The 13,931-nt window shown below is 44.5% G+C and overlaps 1 protein-coding gene across 1 annotated transcript in view; it reads left to right on the top strand.

Moving 5' to 3' along the window:
• arhgef6 (Rac/Cdc42 guanine nucleotide exchange factor (GEF) 6) overlaps positions 1-13,931 on the top strand; it is a 78,885-nt gene that overhangs the window by 24,413 nt on the left and 40,541 nt on the right. Inside the window, exons 5-7 of the mRNA XM_084331363.1 lie at positions 663-758; positions 3,997-4,119; positions 12,396-12,534. Coding sequence (XP_084187489.1) covers positions 663-758; positions 3,997-4,119; positions 12,396-12,534 — 358 coding nt within the window. The remainder of the gene's footprint in view (positions 1-662; positions 759-3,996; positions 4,120-12,395; positions 12,535-13,931) is intronic.

The raw sequence follows: 13,931 nt of genomic DNA on the forward strand, positions 1-13,931 counted from the left end.
GAGCAAAATTCCTTTTATTTATTTATAAATGTATTTTAAATATCAATACTTGGTGTCACTGCATCGATATAATATCAGCACTAAAATTTGTGATATATCGTTGTTGCTACCGCCCCCCCCCCCCCCCCCCCCACCCCTAGATTACCAGTGAACCAACCTCAGTGTCTTAAGTGCTTAACTGAATTAAGTTGATGTTGCCTCCACTCAGGCAAATTATTATACATGTGTGTCTCTCTCCTCTCTCTCTCCCTCCTCTCTGACCCTCCTCTCTCTCTCCCCCTTTCCCTCCCTCCCCCCCTCCCCTTTCCCTCCCTCTCCCTCTCCCTCCCTCTCCCTCTCCCTCTCTCCCCCCTCCCTCCACCCCTCTCCTCTCCCTCCTCTCCCTCTCTCCCTCTTCTCCCTCCTCCCTCTCACCCTCTCCCCCCCTCCCCCTCCTCCCCCCCCCTCCCCCCCTCTCTCCCCCCCCTCTCTCCCCCCCCCTCTCCCCTCTCCCCTCCCTCCCTCTCCCACCCCTCCTCCCTCCTCTCCCCCCCCTCCCTCCCCCCCCCCCCCTCCCCCCCTCTCTCCCCCCCCTCTCCCTCTCCCTCCCCTCCCTCTCCCCCCCTCCCTCTCTCCTCCCCCCCCTCCCCACCCCACCCCCCTCCCCCCCCCCCCCCCTCCAGGCTGAGCAGTGCAGACAGCAGCAGTCTGGTCGGTAACTTGGAGGAGATCTTGATCTTCCAGCAGGGTCTGTGTGTCGCCCTGGAGGAGTGCACCAAGTAAGAACCAGACCATAATACTCACCCCGGGTCTGTTTACATCAGGGCTGATACCAGACCATAATACTCACCCCGGGTCTGTTTACATCAGGGCTGATACCAGACTGACACCTGGTTCTGTTTACATCAGGGCTGATACCAGACTGACACCGGTTCTGTTTACATCAGAGCTGATACCAGACTGACACCGGTTCTGTTTACATCAGGGCTGATACCAGACTGACACCGGTTCTGTTTACATCAGGGCTGATACCAGACTGACACCGGTTCTGTTTACATCAGGGCTGATACCAGACTGACACCAGACTGGTTCTGTTTACATCAGAGCTGATACCAGACTGACACTGGTTCTGTTTACATCAGGGCTGATACCAGACTGACACCGGGTTCTGTTTACATCAGGGCTGATACCAGACTGACACCGGTTCTGTTACATCAGGGCTGATACCAGACTGACCACCGGTTCTGTTTACATCAGGGCTGATACCAGACTGACACCAGACTGGTTCTGTTTACATCAGGGCTGATACCAGACTGACACCAGGTTCTGTTTACATCAGTGCTGATACCAGACTGACACCGGTTCTGTTTACATCAGGGGAGCGCATTGATTCTGATACGGGGCTCACACCAGACTAAACGAGGGTATCTGTGAAGAAAGCAGAAGATCGGTGAATATTCTAGAATACACAAAAACGTTGTCATTTTACGGCCTATTTATGAATCGTTTTCAAATAAACGCTAGATTATCGATAGTATATGTGTATTTATGCACGCTATAGAGGCGGGCTGAAAAATCGATTCTCTCATTTCCTGATCAGGAATCACGCGCACACAAACACACGCATAGGGAAAAAGCTTATATCTCCGTGAAAACAGGTCTGATTATCCTAAGACTGGTCAAATAGATTCCTTACCTGAGATCAGATGTTATCCAAAAAGATTATTCCAATTCCTGATCGCCATTCCAAATATCGATCACGCTTATTGATTACAGTGTTGGTACTGTAAATACATAGTCGTCGCTGTTCTGAGGGCCGGCGATCACTTGGTCTCTCAGATGCCTTGACGGAAAAATAAAATGAGCAAACTAACCACTCCCCCTGCATCAGTCTGAACTAATGGGGTGCAGTTACACAGGGAGAGACGATAGGGGGCGGTATCTTCCCAATTGAGCTCAGAGAGACTCTGCAGCACTACCCCGAGGCTCGATTGATGAAATATGAATTCAAACCGCCAATAAAAAAAATAAAAACGTCAAACACGACATATGTCGTTGGCGGCACTCAACTGGCGGCATGAACTAACGACTTATAGCGTTGGTGGCATCCAAAGTGTTAAGACACAGCTTCTCCCCTGCAGGGCCGGGTTTGTTGGTTCTCCAGTGTCAGTGACTTAGTGAGCTTCACCACCTAAAGGAGCTGCAGGCAGCACTCACGTTACTGCAACTCCAAACATCTTGCAGTTACGGTCGATGTTAGGGGTGTAACGGTACACAAAAACCATGGTACGGTACGTACCTCGGTTTTGAAGTCACTGTTCGGTACGGGTTTTCGGTACAGTGGGGGAAGTTTGGCTTTCCATGTTCCACTCAGGGTGATGTAGTGTGCAGTAACTAATTGTACTTGTAGGGCTGTCAACAAATATTCTATATTGAAATTAATAATCGACTTGTTAAAAAAAAAGTAAGCGTTAAAATAAAAAATTAAACTGCCCCTTCTCAATCTAGCACCAATTCCACATCACGCACTGAGAGAGAGGTGTGTGTGTTGTGTGTGTGTGTGTGTGTTCGCCACACTAAGCCTATGCTAATTACAGGTAATCTCTGTGTTTGGGAAGGAGTGAACTTGGAGTTTGAATTCCATTCTGCACGCAAAAAAAAAGTTATGCATGTACGTTCGCTAGTGGTTAACGTACCGTTGTATTTGTTCGGTACACAGCGCGCGTACTGAACCGAAGGTCCGGTACTGAAACGGTTCGGTACGGATACGTGTACCTTTACACCCCTATAGTCGATGTGCATTTCCTCACTCGAGATGACAAAATATTGTGACCGATTATCATCATCGCCACTCAACCCTACACGACACTGAACCGTACACACACAAGGTAAGCGTGACCTCTCAATCTGACTCGTAAACTAAAGCAAATCGACCAAATTGATGAGAGCACCGTTCCTTGATGTAGCCTGTGTACTCCAACCATGCAGCCCTCCGTCTGCACCGTTCACGGCCCTCCCTCGATAATGATTTATGTGTGTTCCCCTCTAAACCTTCCCCACGCCACACCTATATTTATTTTTTTGATCAAATTACACCTATATTTATTTAATATCTCTGGGCCGCTGAGCAGCACCAGAGGATGTGAAATAAAAACACCACATCACTCGTCCTCACAGCCCCAGACTGGGACCAAACCAGGCACCAGGGACCGGCGTGAGTTCAACTGCTGTGCTGTAAACTGCTGCTGCGTCTCAGACGGCATGTAGAGCAGAAGGGTGAACACTGTCAGTCAGGCCTCCGTTATTCAAATATGTCTCTCTCCCACCTCTCTTTCTCTCTCTCTCCCTCTTTCTCATCTCCATCTCCCTCTTTCTCATCTCCATCTCTCTCTTTCTCCATCTCTCTCTCTTCCTCTCCACCTCTCTGACCCTCCTATCTCTCTCTCCCCCTCTCTCTCCTCTCTCCCCCCTCTCTCCTTTCGCTCTCCCGCTCCGCTCTCGCTCTTGCTCTCGCTCTCTCGCTCTCTCGCTCTCTCTCTCTCTCCCCCTCCCTCCCCCTCCCCCTCTCCTCCCCCATCTCCTCTCTCCCCCCCCTCTCTCCCCCCTCTCTCCATCCCCCCCTCTCTCTCTCCCCCCTCTCTCCATCCCTCCCCCCTCTCCTCTCTCTCTCTCCCCCTCTCTCCCTCCCCCTCCCCCCTCTCTCCATCCCCCCCCTCTCCCCCCCCTCTCTCTCCCCCCTCTCCTCTCCCTCTCTCTCCCCCTCTCTCTCCCCTCTCCCCCTTCTCTCTCTTCCCCTCTCCTTCCCCCCCCTCTCTCTCCCCCCCTCTCTCTCCCCCCCCTCTCTCTCCCCCCTCTCCCCCTCTCTCCCCCCCTCTCTCTCCCCTCTCCCCCCCCTCTCTCCCCCCTCTCCTCTCTCCCCCTCTCCCCCCCCTCTCTCCCCTCCTCCCCCCCCCTCTCTCCCCCTCTCTCTCTCCCCCTCCCCCCCTCTCTTCCCCCCCCCCCCCCCCCCCCCTGCAGGGTGTCAGAGGGTCAGCAGAGAGTGTCTGGTTGTTACCTGAACCTCATGTGTCAGATCAGGACCCTGTATCTCTCGTACTGCTGCAGCCACCCGGCAGCCGTCTGCATCCTGACTGACCACAGGTCAGTCTGCTCTCTCTCACACACACAGAGACACACACACACACACACACACACACACACACAGGGATACACACAGAGAGACATACACACACACACACACACACACACACACACACACACACACAGGGATACACACACAGAGACATACACCACACACACACACACACACACAGGGATACACACAGAGACATACACACACACACACACACACACACACACACACACACACACACACACACACACACACACACAGAGACACACACACACACACAGGGATACACACAGAGAGACATACACACACACACACACACACACCACACACAGGATACACACAGAGACATACACACACACACACACACACACACACACACACACACACACACACACACACACAGAGACACACACACACACACAGGGATACACACAGAGAGACATACACACACACACACACACACACACACCTGCACAGCGCGAGGAGTAATGCGTGGGAGGGACACGCCGCCCCCGTCGCTTCCTGATTCTACTGCGCAGGCGCACCAACCGACCTGTAGGAGTCGCTGTCCACAACGTCCGATCCCCACCCACCGGCTTCCACCCCCTACTACTGCCAATTGTGTTAGTATGAACGACCAGCCAAGCTGGTAGCAATGCCGAGAGCTGGGCTCGAACCCAGCGTATCCTGCGTTGGTGGCGAGCGCCTTGCCCACTGCGCCACTTAGCCACCCTAAAATGGGTCACTTTTAATACTTGGTTGCAAATCCTTTGCAGTCGGGGACAGCCTGAAGTCTGGAACCCATACAGACCCAAACAGAGAGCCAAAATGATGAACAAAGGATGTCCGAACATTTATAGCTGTACATACATACATACATACATACATACATACATACATACATCATACATACATACATACAACATACATACATACATGCATACATACTCTGACACGTACCTGTTTTTCCATCTGCGAAATATTGCTAAACTTGGATCTGTTGAGTCCCAGGCGGAGCTGGAAATGATTGTTCTCATGCTTGTGTTTCGTCCCGCCTGGACCACTGTAACCCCCCCCCCCGTCCACCTGCCTCCCGCCTGGACCACTGTAACCCCGTCCACCTGCCTGGACCACTGTAACCCCCGTCCACCTGCCTGGACCACTGTACCCCGTCCACCTGCCTGGACCACTGTAACCCCCGTCCACCTGCCTGGACCACTGTAACCCCCGTCCACCTGCCTGGACCACTGTAACCCCCGTCCACCTGCCTGGACCACTGTAACCCCCTCCACCTGCCTCCCGCCTGGACCACTGTAACCCCCCGTCCACCTGCCTGGACCACTGTAACCCCCGTCACCTGCCTCCCGCCTGGACCACTGTAACCCCCCGTCCACCTGCCTGGACCACTGTAACCCCCCCCCCCCCGTCCACCTGCCTCCACGCGTCCACTCTGGGCTACAAACGGTCCAGAATTCAGCCGCAGGGCTGCCGACTATAGGTCCAGAAAGTACTGCCACCACATCACTCTAGTGATGCACCGATGTGAAAATTGTGGCCGATACCGATAACCGATATTAATATTGCTGTTCTGGCCGATACCGATATTTACCGATGTCGATATCTCTGTATAGAAAACACTTTTTATGATAATCAAATAAAGAGCTATTTCCAAACGCATACTTTTTTTTAAACTTTTGTAACTTATTTCAGAAATTACTGATATTTTGAAACTATTTAAGGCCAAAACATGTAAAAAGAAAAGAAAAAAGATTAAAAAAAAAATACGTTTTTTTTTTTTTTATTATTTTATATCGGCCCTATCTTGATATCGGACCGATACCGATGTGTAAAAAACGGCCATATCGGCCGATATATCGTGCATCACTACATCACTCCCATCTTAGTTTCCCTGCTGCACTGGCTCCCCATCAAATTTAGAATTCACTTTAAGGTTCCGGTCATCACCTACAGAGCACTCCACGGTCCGGCACCTGCCTACATCTGTGACCCACTGCGTCCAAAACACACCACCAACGGATCGCTCAGGTCGTCTGACCACGGCTCGCTGGCCGTCCCTGTGGTCTAGATTGAAGACAAAAGTGGGACAGAGCCTTCGAAACCCGTGCCCCCCCCCCCCCCAGGCTGTGGAACGGCTCGGCCCTTGGACCTTAGATCTGTGGTCTCTGTAAACACCTTTAAAAAGCAGCTGAAGACTGTGCCGTTCAAACAGGCGTTTGGCTAATTATGCTCTGTGTAAATCTTTTATGTCTTTTTGATCTGTTTTGGGTTTCCTGATCTTTCACGTTTTTAATCATTTCTCTTTTACCATGCCGCTATCCTATCCTTTACTTTACTGATGTTTTAACTGCGTGAAGCACTTACACAGCCCTGTGACGCTGGTCTGTGAAAGGTGCTATATAAATAAACATTACTTACTTTACTTACTATACATTAACATGGATAGAATACATTTATTTGAGATGAAACATACATTATCTATGTTAATATGACACGGTATTATAAAACTCCATATATTTCTTTAGTGTGTGAGAATAGTTTGTTTACAATCATGCAATGCTGTATTTAATTGCATTGGCTCTTTTCCAAGGCTGACAACTAGGTGTAGTTCCCCTTAGCGCCACAGGGTGTCAGGCTTTCCCTTCTGCAACTCCACTGTGCAGTCAGCTACTGTCCAGGTCTCATCTCACTTTGTCATGTTCAGGAGTGTAAAGTACTTGAGTAATTGTGCTTCGTTACAATACTTAAAGTACTGTTTTGGGGGATTTGTACTTTACTCGAGTATTATTAGGTTTGTATACTACTATACTTTTTACTCCTTACATTTAAAATGCAGACCTACAAAGTACAAATCTCGCAGGTCCAACATTTTAATTAGTATATTGTTTCTCTGGCCGAACTAACGCTAACGTTATTAACCTATTAAACCGCATTTTATTTAAAAACGGACAATCAAATCCCCATCAATGGAAAATGAACCCGCCCATACCCATGCTGATTGATGAAAGGTCACTTTAAAAACAAGAACGGGAGTGGTTCTTGTATAGTAAACAGATGGATATAGCAAGCTAGCATAAGGACACATAGTATAACTGTAGATTGTATAGTATAGCATTGTATAGTAGTGTACATAAGACCCAGTGCCTCATCCGTAGCTAACAGTGTATTGCACTATCGCAGGACCTTAGCATGTCTTACCATGCTTTTTGTAAACTTCATGTACATTTACCTGTTATGTCTTTATTCTTATTACTTGTATTATTGCACAAATGTCTTATTCTCGTCCTATTGGATTCTTATTATTGTAGTATGGCATTATTGTATTATTGCACAATCGTTGCAGGCAAGACCCCCCGCATTTCACTGTATACTTGTATGCCGTGACAAATAAACTCTTGACTTGACTTGACTTGATTGGTCCTTGTGTGAGTGTCTGCTTGGTTTCATTCCAGCCTAAACACCAGCTGATTGGCTCACCTTTTCAACTACGGTAACTCACCTGGTGCAATGTGTAGTTAAAATGAAAACTTGGTCCACGATGGAATGAGTTTGAGACCCCTGATCTATCCCTTGCAATAAAAAAAGGTTTTTACTTTTACTTTTTAGTACTTAAGTGCATTTCAAAGTAGAAACTTTTTTACTTTTACTCGATCTGTTTTTAGCCAGATACTTGAGTACGATTTGAGACGGTACCCATACTTTCACTTGAGTAAGTATAATTTCTAGGGCTGTACCGAATGTCATTTTTTAACATTCGAAGCTTCGATTGAAGTATTCGAACGAAGCTTCGAATGTCTAATCCTCAATTTGAATAAATTGATGAATCTGATTAAATTAGTATTTTTCTTTTATTAAATCAACTTTCTTTAATGCATATAACTCATCAGTTTCATCAACATAAATAATCCAATAAGGGCACGTTGGTATGAAAGTGATGGTGACGTCTTATAGTATAATACTATAATATTAATGTAGCCTAATCTTTAACTGCAACTGTGAAGAAACTCCCATTGGTTTAAACAGATTGAATAGACAAAAAAAAGATAAAAATAAAATCTTTTTAATAAAAAATTCGAATGTTGATTTAGAATTCAAATGTCAACATTATGATCGAAGCTTCGAAGCATTCGGTACAGCCCTAATCATTTCTGGGTATTATTTACACCCCTGATGATGTACTTTAAGCACTAATTTAAGCACTCATTCACCTCATACTCGCACCTAGACACACGCATCTGTTTGCATACACACACACACACACACACACACACACGCACACACACGCACACACACACACACACACTTTCACCCCCCCCCTACTCCCCCCCTGTTTATTCTTTTTGTACATAGGCTGTGCATGTGTTTATGTGTATGATTCTGTGCTTTTATTTTATTATATAACACATATTTTTGTATTCCTGTTTGGGCCTCCTGGACCAGATCGACATTGTAAATAAGAAACCTGTTCTTAATGTTTTATCTGGCTAAATAAAGGTAAAATATAATATAATATAATATTGTACTTTATATCATAATGTTCTTTTATATTGTACTTTATATAATAATGTACTTTTATATAATAATGTACTTTTATATCATAATGTACTTTTATATCATAATGTACTTTATATCATAATGTTCTTTTATACCATGATGTACTTTATATCATAATGTACTTTTATATCACAATGTACTTTTATACCATAATGTACTTTATATAATGTACTTTTATATCATAATGTACTTTTATATCATAATGTACTTTATATCATAATGTACTTTTATATCATAATGTACTTTTATATCATAATGTACTTTATATAATAATGTACTTTTATATCATAATGTACTTTTATATCATAATGTACTTTATATCATAATGTACTTTTATATCATAATGTACTTTATATCATAATGTACTTTTATACCATAATGTACTTTTATATCATAATGTACTTTATATAATAATGTACTTTTATATCATAATGTACTTTTATATCATAATGTACTTTTATATCATAATGTACTTTTATATCATAATGTACTTTTATATCATAATGTACTTTTATATAATAATGTACTTTATATCATAATGTACTTTTATACCATAATGTACTTTATATAATGTACTTTTATATCATAATGTACTTTTATACCATAATGTACTTTTATATCATAATGTACTTTTATATCATAATGTACTTTTATATCATAATGTACTTTATATAATAATGTACTTTTATACCATAATGTACTTTATATAATGTACTTTTATATCATAATGTACTTTTATACCATAATGTACTTTTATATCATAATGTACTTTTATATCATAATGTACTTTTATATCATAATGTACTTTTATATCATAATGTACTTTTATATAATCATGTACTTTATATCATAATGTACTTTTATACCATAATGTACTTTATATAATGTACTTTTATATCATAATGTACTTTTATACCATAATGTACTTTTATATCATAATGTACTTTTATATCATAATGTACTTTTATATCATAATGTACTTTATACCATAATGTACTTTATATAATGTACTTTTATATCATAATGTACTTTTATACCATAATGTACTTTTATATCATAATGTACTTTATATAATAATGTACTTTTATATCATAATGTACTTTTATATCATAATGTACTTTTATATAATAATGTACTTTTATATCATAATGTACTTTTATATCATAATGTACTTTTATATCATAATGTACTTTTATATAATAATGTACTTTATATCATAATGTACTTTTATACCATAATGTACTTTATATAATGTACTTTATATAATGTACTTTTATATCATAATGTACTTTTATACCATAATGTACTTTTATATCATAATGTACTTTTATATCATAATGTACTTTTATATCATAATGTACTTTTATACCATAATGTACTTTTATATCATAATGTACTTTTATATCATAATGTACTTTTATATCATAATGTACTTTTATATCATAATGTACTTTATATCATAATGTACTTTTATACCATAATGTACTTTATATAATGTACTTTTATATAATAATGTACTTTTATACCATAATGTACTTTTATATCATAATGTACTTTTATATCATAATGTACTTTTATATCATAATGTACTTTATATCATAATGTACTTTTATATCATAATGTACTTTATATCATAATGTACTTTTATACCATAATGTACTTTTATATCATAATGTACTTTATATCATAATGTACTTTTATATCATAATGTACTTTTATATAATAATGTACTTTTATATCATAATGTACTTTTATATAATAATGTACTTTATATCATAATGTACTTTTATACCATAATGTACTTTATATAATGTACTTTTATATCATAATGTACTTTTATACCATAATGTACTTGTACTTTTATATCATAATGTACTTTATATAATAATGTTGTAGTAGTGGTTGGGACGGATAAACCACTGCAGCGAAAGTTGAGTTTAACACACACACACACACACACACACACACAGGAAGCTGGGTGTTGACAGGATATCTATAGCTGTGGTCATGTTGACTGTTTTCACACCAACAGCTCATTTCCATCGTCAGCGAGAAGGTTTTTCCTCGACTTGACTTTCTGACACAACCTGGTGCAACTACACACAACACACACTGGTTACACACACAACACACACTCTGTTACACACACAACACACACCCTGCTACACACACAACACACACCCTGTTACACACACAACTACACACCCTGTTACACACACAACACACACCCTGTTACACACACAACACACACCCTGCTACACACACAACACACACTCTGTTACACACACAACTACACACCCTGTTACACACACAACACACACCCTGTTACACACACAACACACACTCTGTTACACACACAACACACACCCTGTTACACACACAACACACACCCTGTTACACACACAACACACACCCTGTTACACACACAACACACACCCTGTTACACACACAACACACACCCTGCTACACACACAACACACACCCTGTTACACACACAACACACACCCTGTTACACACACAACACACACCCTGCTACACACACAACACACACCCTGTTACACACACAACACACACTCTGTTACACACACAACACACACCCTGCTACACACACAACACACACCCTGTTACACACACAACACACACTCTGTTACACACACAACACACACCCTGCTACACACACAACACACACCCTGCTACACACACAACACACACCCTGCTACACACACAACACACACCCTGTTACACACACACAACACACACCCTGCTACACACACAACACACACCCTGTTACACACACAACACACACCCTGCTACACACACAACACACACCCTGCTACACACACAACACACACCCTGGTTACACACACAACACACACCCTGATAGAGCTACACACTGACACACTACAGATCACGCAAAGTCACATGTTAACGTCTTTATTTACCGTTGACATAGTTCTGTTGGAATTAAACGGCTGTGTGTCTCTGTCTCTTTCTCTCCCCTCTCTCTCTCCCCCCTCTCCCTCTCCCCTCTCTCTCTCCTCTCCCCCCCTCTCTCTCTCCCCCCTCTCTATCTCCCCCTCTCTCCTCTCCCCCCTCTCTCTCTTTCTCCCCCCCTCTCTCTCTCCCCCCTCTCTCTCTCCCCCCCTCTCTCCCCTCTCCTCTCTCTCCCCTCCCCTCTCACTCTCCCCCCCTCTCTCTCCCTCCCTCTCTCTCTCTCCTCCCTCCCCTCTCTCCCTCCCCCCTCTCTCTCTCCCCCCCACTCTCTCTCTCCTCTCTCCCCCCCTCCCCCCTCTACTCCCTCTCCCCCTCCTCTCCCCCTCCTCCCCCCTCCCCTCTCCCCCTCCCCTCTCCCCCTCCCCTCCCTCTCTCCCCCCTCTCCCCCTCCTCCCCCCCTCTCCCCCTCCTCCCCCCTCCCCTCTCTCCCCCCTCTCTCTCCCCCCCCTCTCTCTCTCCCCTCTCTTTCCCCCTCTCTCTCTCCTCTCCTCTCTCTCTCCCCTCTCTCCCTCCCCTCTCTCCCCCTCCCCCCTCTCTCTCTCCCCTCTCTTTCCCCCCTCTCTCTTCCCCCCCCCCCCCTCTCTCTCCTCTCTCCCCTCTCCTCTCTCTCTCCCCTCTCTCCCTCTCTCTCTCTCCCCTCCCCTCTCCCCCTCCCCCCTCTCCCTCTCCTCCCCCCTCCCCCCTCTCTCTCCCCGCTCCCCCCCCCCCCCCCCCTCAGTGAGGAGCTGGACAGGTTCATGGAGAGCCAGGGGGCCAGTGCTCCAGGGATCCTGACCCTGACCACCAGCCTCAGTCGACCCTTCATGCGGCTCGACAAGTACCCCACCCTGCTGCAGGAGCTGGAGCGCCACGTGGAGGTAACAGGAAGTCCTGCCCCCTGGAAGCCCCGCCCCTCTGGTTCACTAACAGTAGGAAGCCCCGCCCCCTGGTTCACTAACAGCAGGAAGCCGCCTTTTCTCAGTCCTTGCCCCACAATGGTGGAATGAACTACCCACCCCAGTTAGGACGCGTCTATGCTTTTACCAACGTGTTCGTGTTTCCGGGTTCCCGTTTTGCGCTCTGATTGGCCACTGACCTACACTAGTACGCCCCCCTCGCTATGAGCGTAGCAGGACGCTGAAATGCAAATGCGTATCACAGTACTGCCTCCAGGAACAGCTGTTTCCGCATGACTTTATGTGCGCTAAAGTTTTGGTAAGTTTAAAGTGCTTAGAAATGCCGGTAAACGGTTCATTCATGCTTTGAGGAACGCTTCCTGACAGGATTTTATAATATTGTATTTTATAATAACAATTCATCACAGCTTGTATAGCTCAACTGGTTAGTCCCCTGCCTGTGGACCATATGGTCCCCGGTTCCAATCTCTTGGATACTTCTTTTTTTTCTGTAACGTTAATTAATTTATCCACTCTGGTTGATAAGATAAGATATTCTTTTATTGATCCCCTTGGGGTAATTCAGGCATCATAGCAGCATGGGGGGGTACACAGGTAGTGAAAACAACACAAGCAGTGTAAACAAATAAGTCAATAGAATTTACTATCTAACCAACTGAAATATACAGTATTCACAGTATCACAGTATTCACATAAGGTGCAGTATGCATAAGGTGGTGTTATTGTCCTTTTTGGGACACCAGAGTGGATAGATTATTTAACGTTACGAAAAAGAAAAAGTAAGCAAGAGATTCGAACCGGGGAGCATATGGTCGACAGGCAGGGCACTAACCAGGTGAGCTATACAAGCTGTCATGAATTGTTACTGACTAATCCATCATTTACACTTTTCAAGTGCCAATTGCGGTCGTCGTCCATTATTTGGCATTAATAAATCAGATATCATGCGTGTGTGCTTTTGTGTGTGCGCTCTTGCGCCAGACCACGTGAGCGGATCGGCGCGGCCGAGAAATCCGCTCTTCGCTCTTTAAAGCTTGGTCCGCTCCGCTAATCGCTCATGTTGACCCCGCCCCCAAGTCGCTCTCCGCTCGCTCCCCACTCACCTTGAATCGAGCGCTCCCCGCTCCCCGCGCCAGATCGCTCGGCAGTTTTTCTTTTTCTTTTTTGGAGCATGGTGTAAATGAGCTCAAACTACAACAGTCTACACCCCCTGGGCCCCTTAACAATTGTTTGTATTGAGCCGCATTGTAATTGTAGCCATTCTGCAATGTTAAATAACGTTGTTTATCCATTCACTAGTTCTATTAAGCGATGATAGGCTAGCCGAGCCACAATGCTATGGTCGCTGCCATTAACGT

Source organism: Notolepis coatsorum (assembly GCF_963971535.1).
Source record: "Notolepis coatsorum genome assembly, chromosome: 16".
NCBI lineage: Eukaryota > Metazoa > Chordata > Actinopteri > Aulopiformes > Paralepididae > Notolepis > Notolepis coatsorum.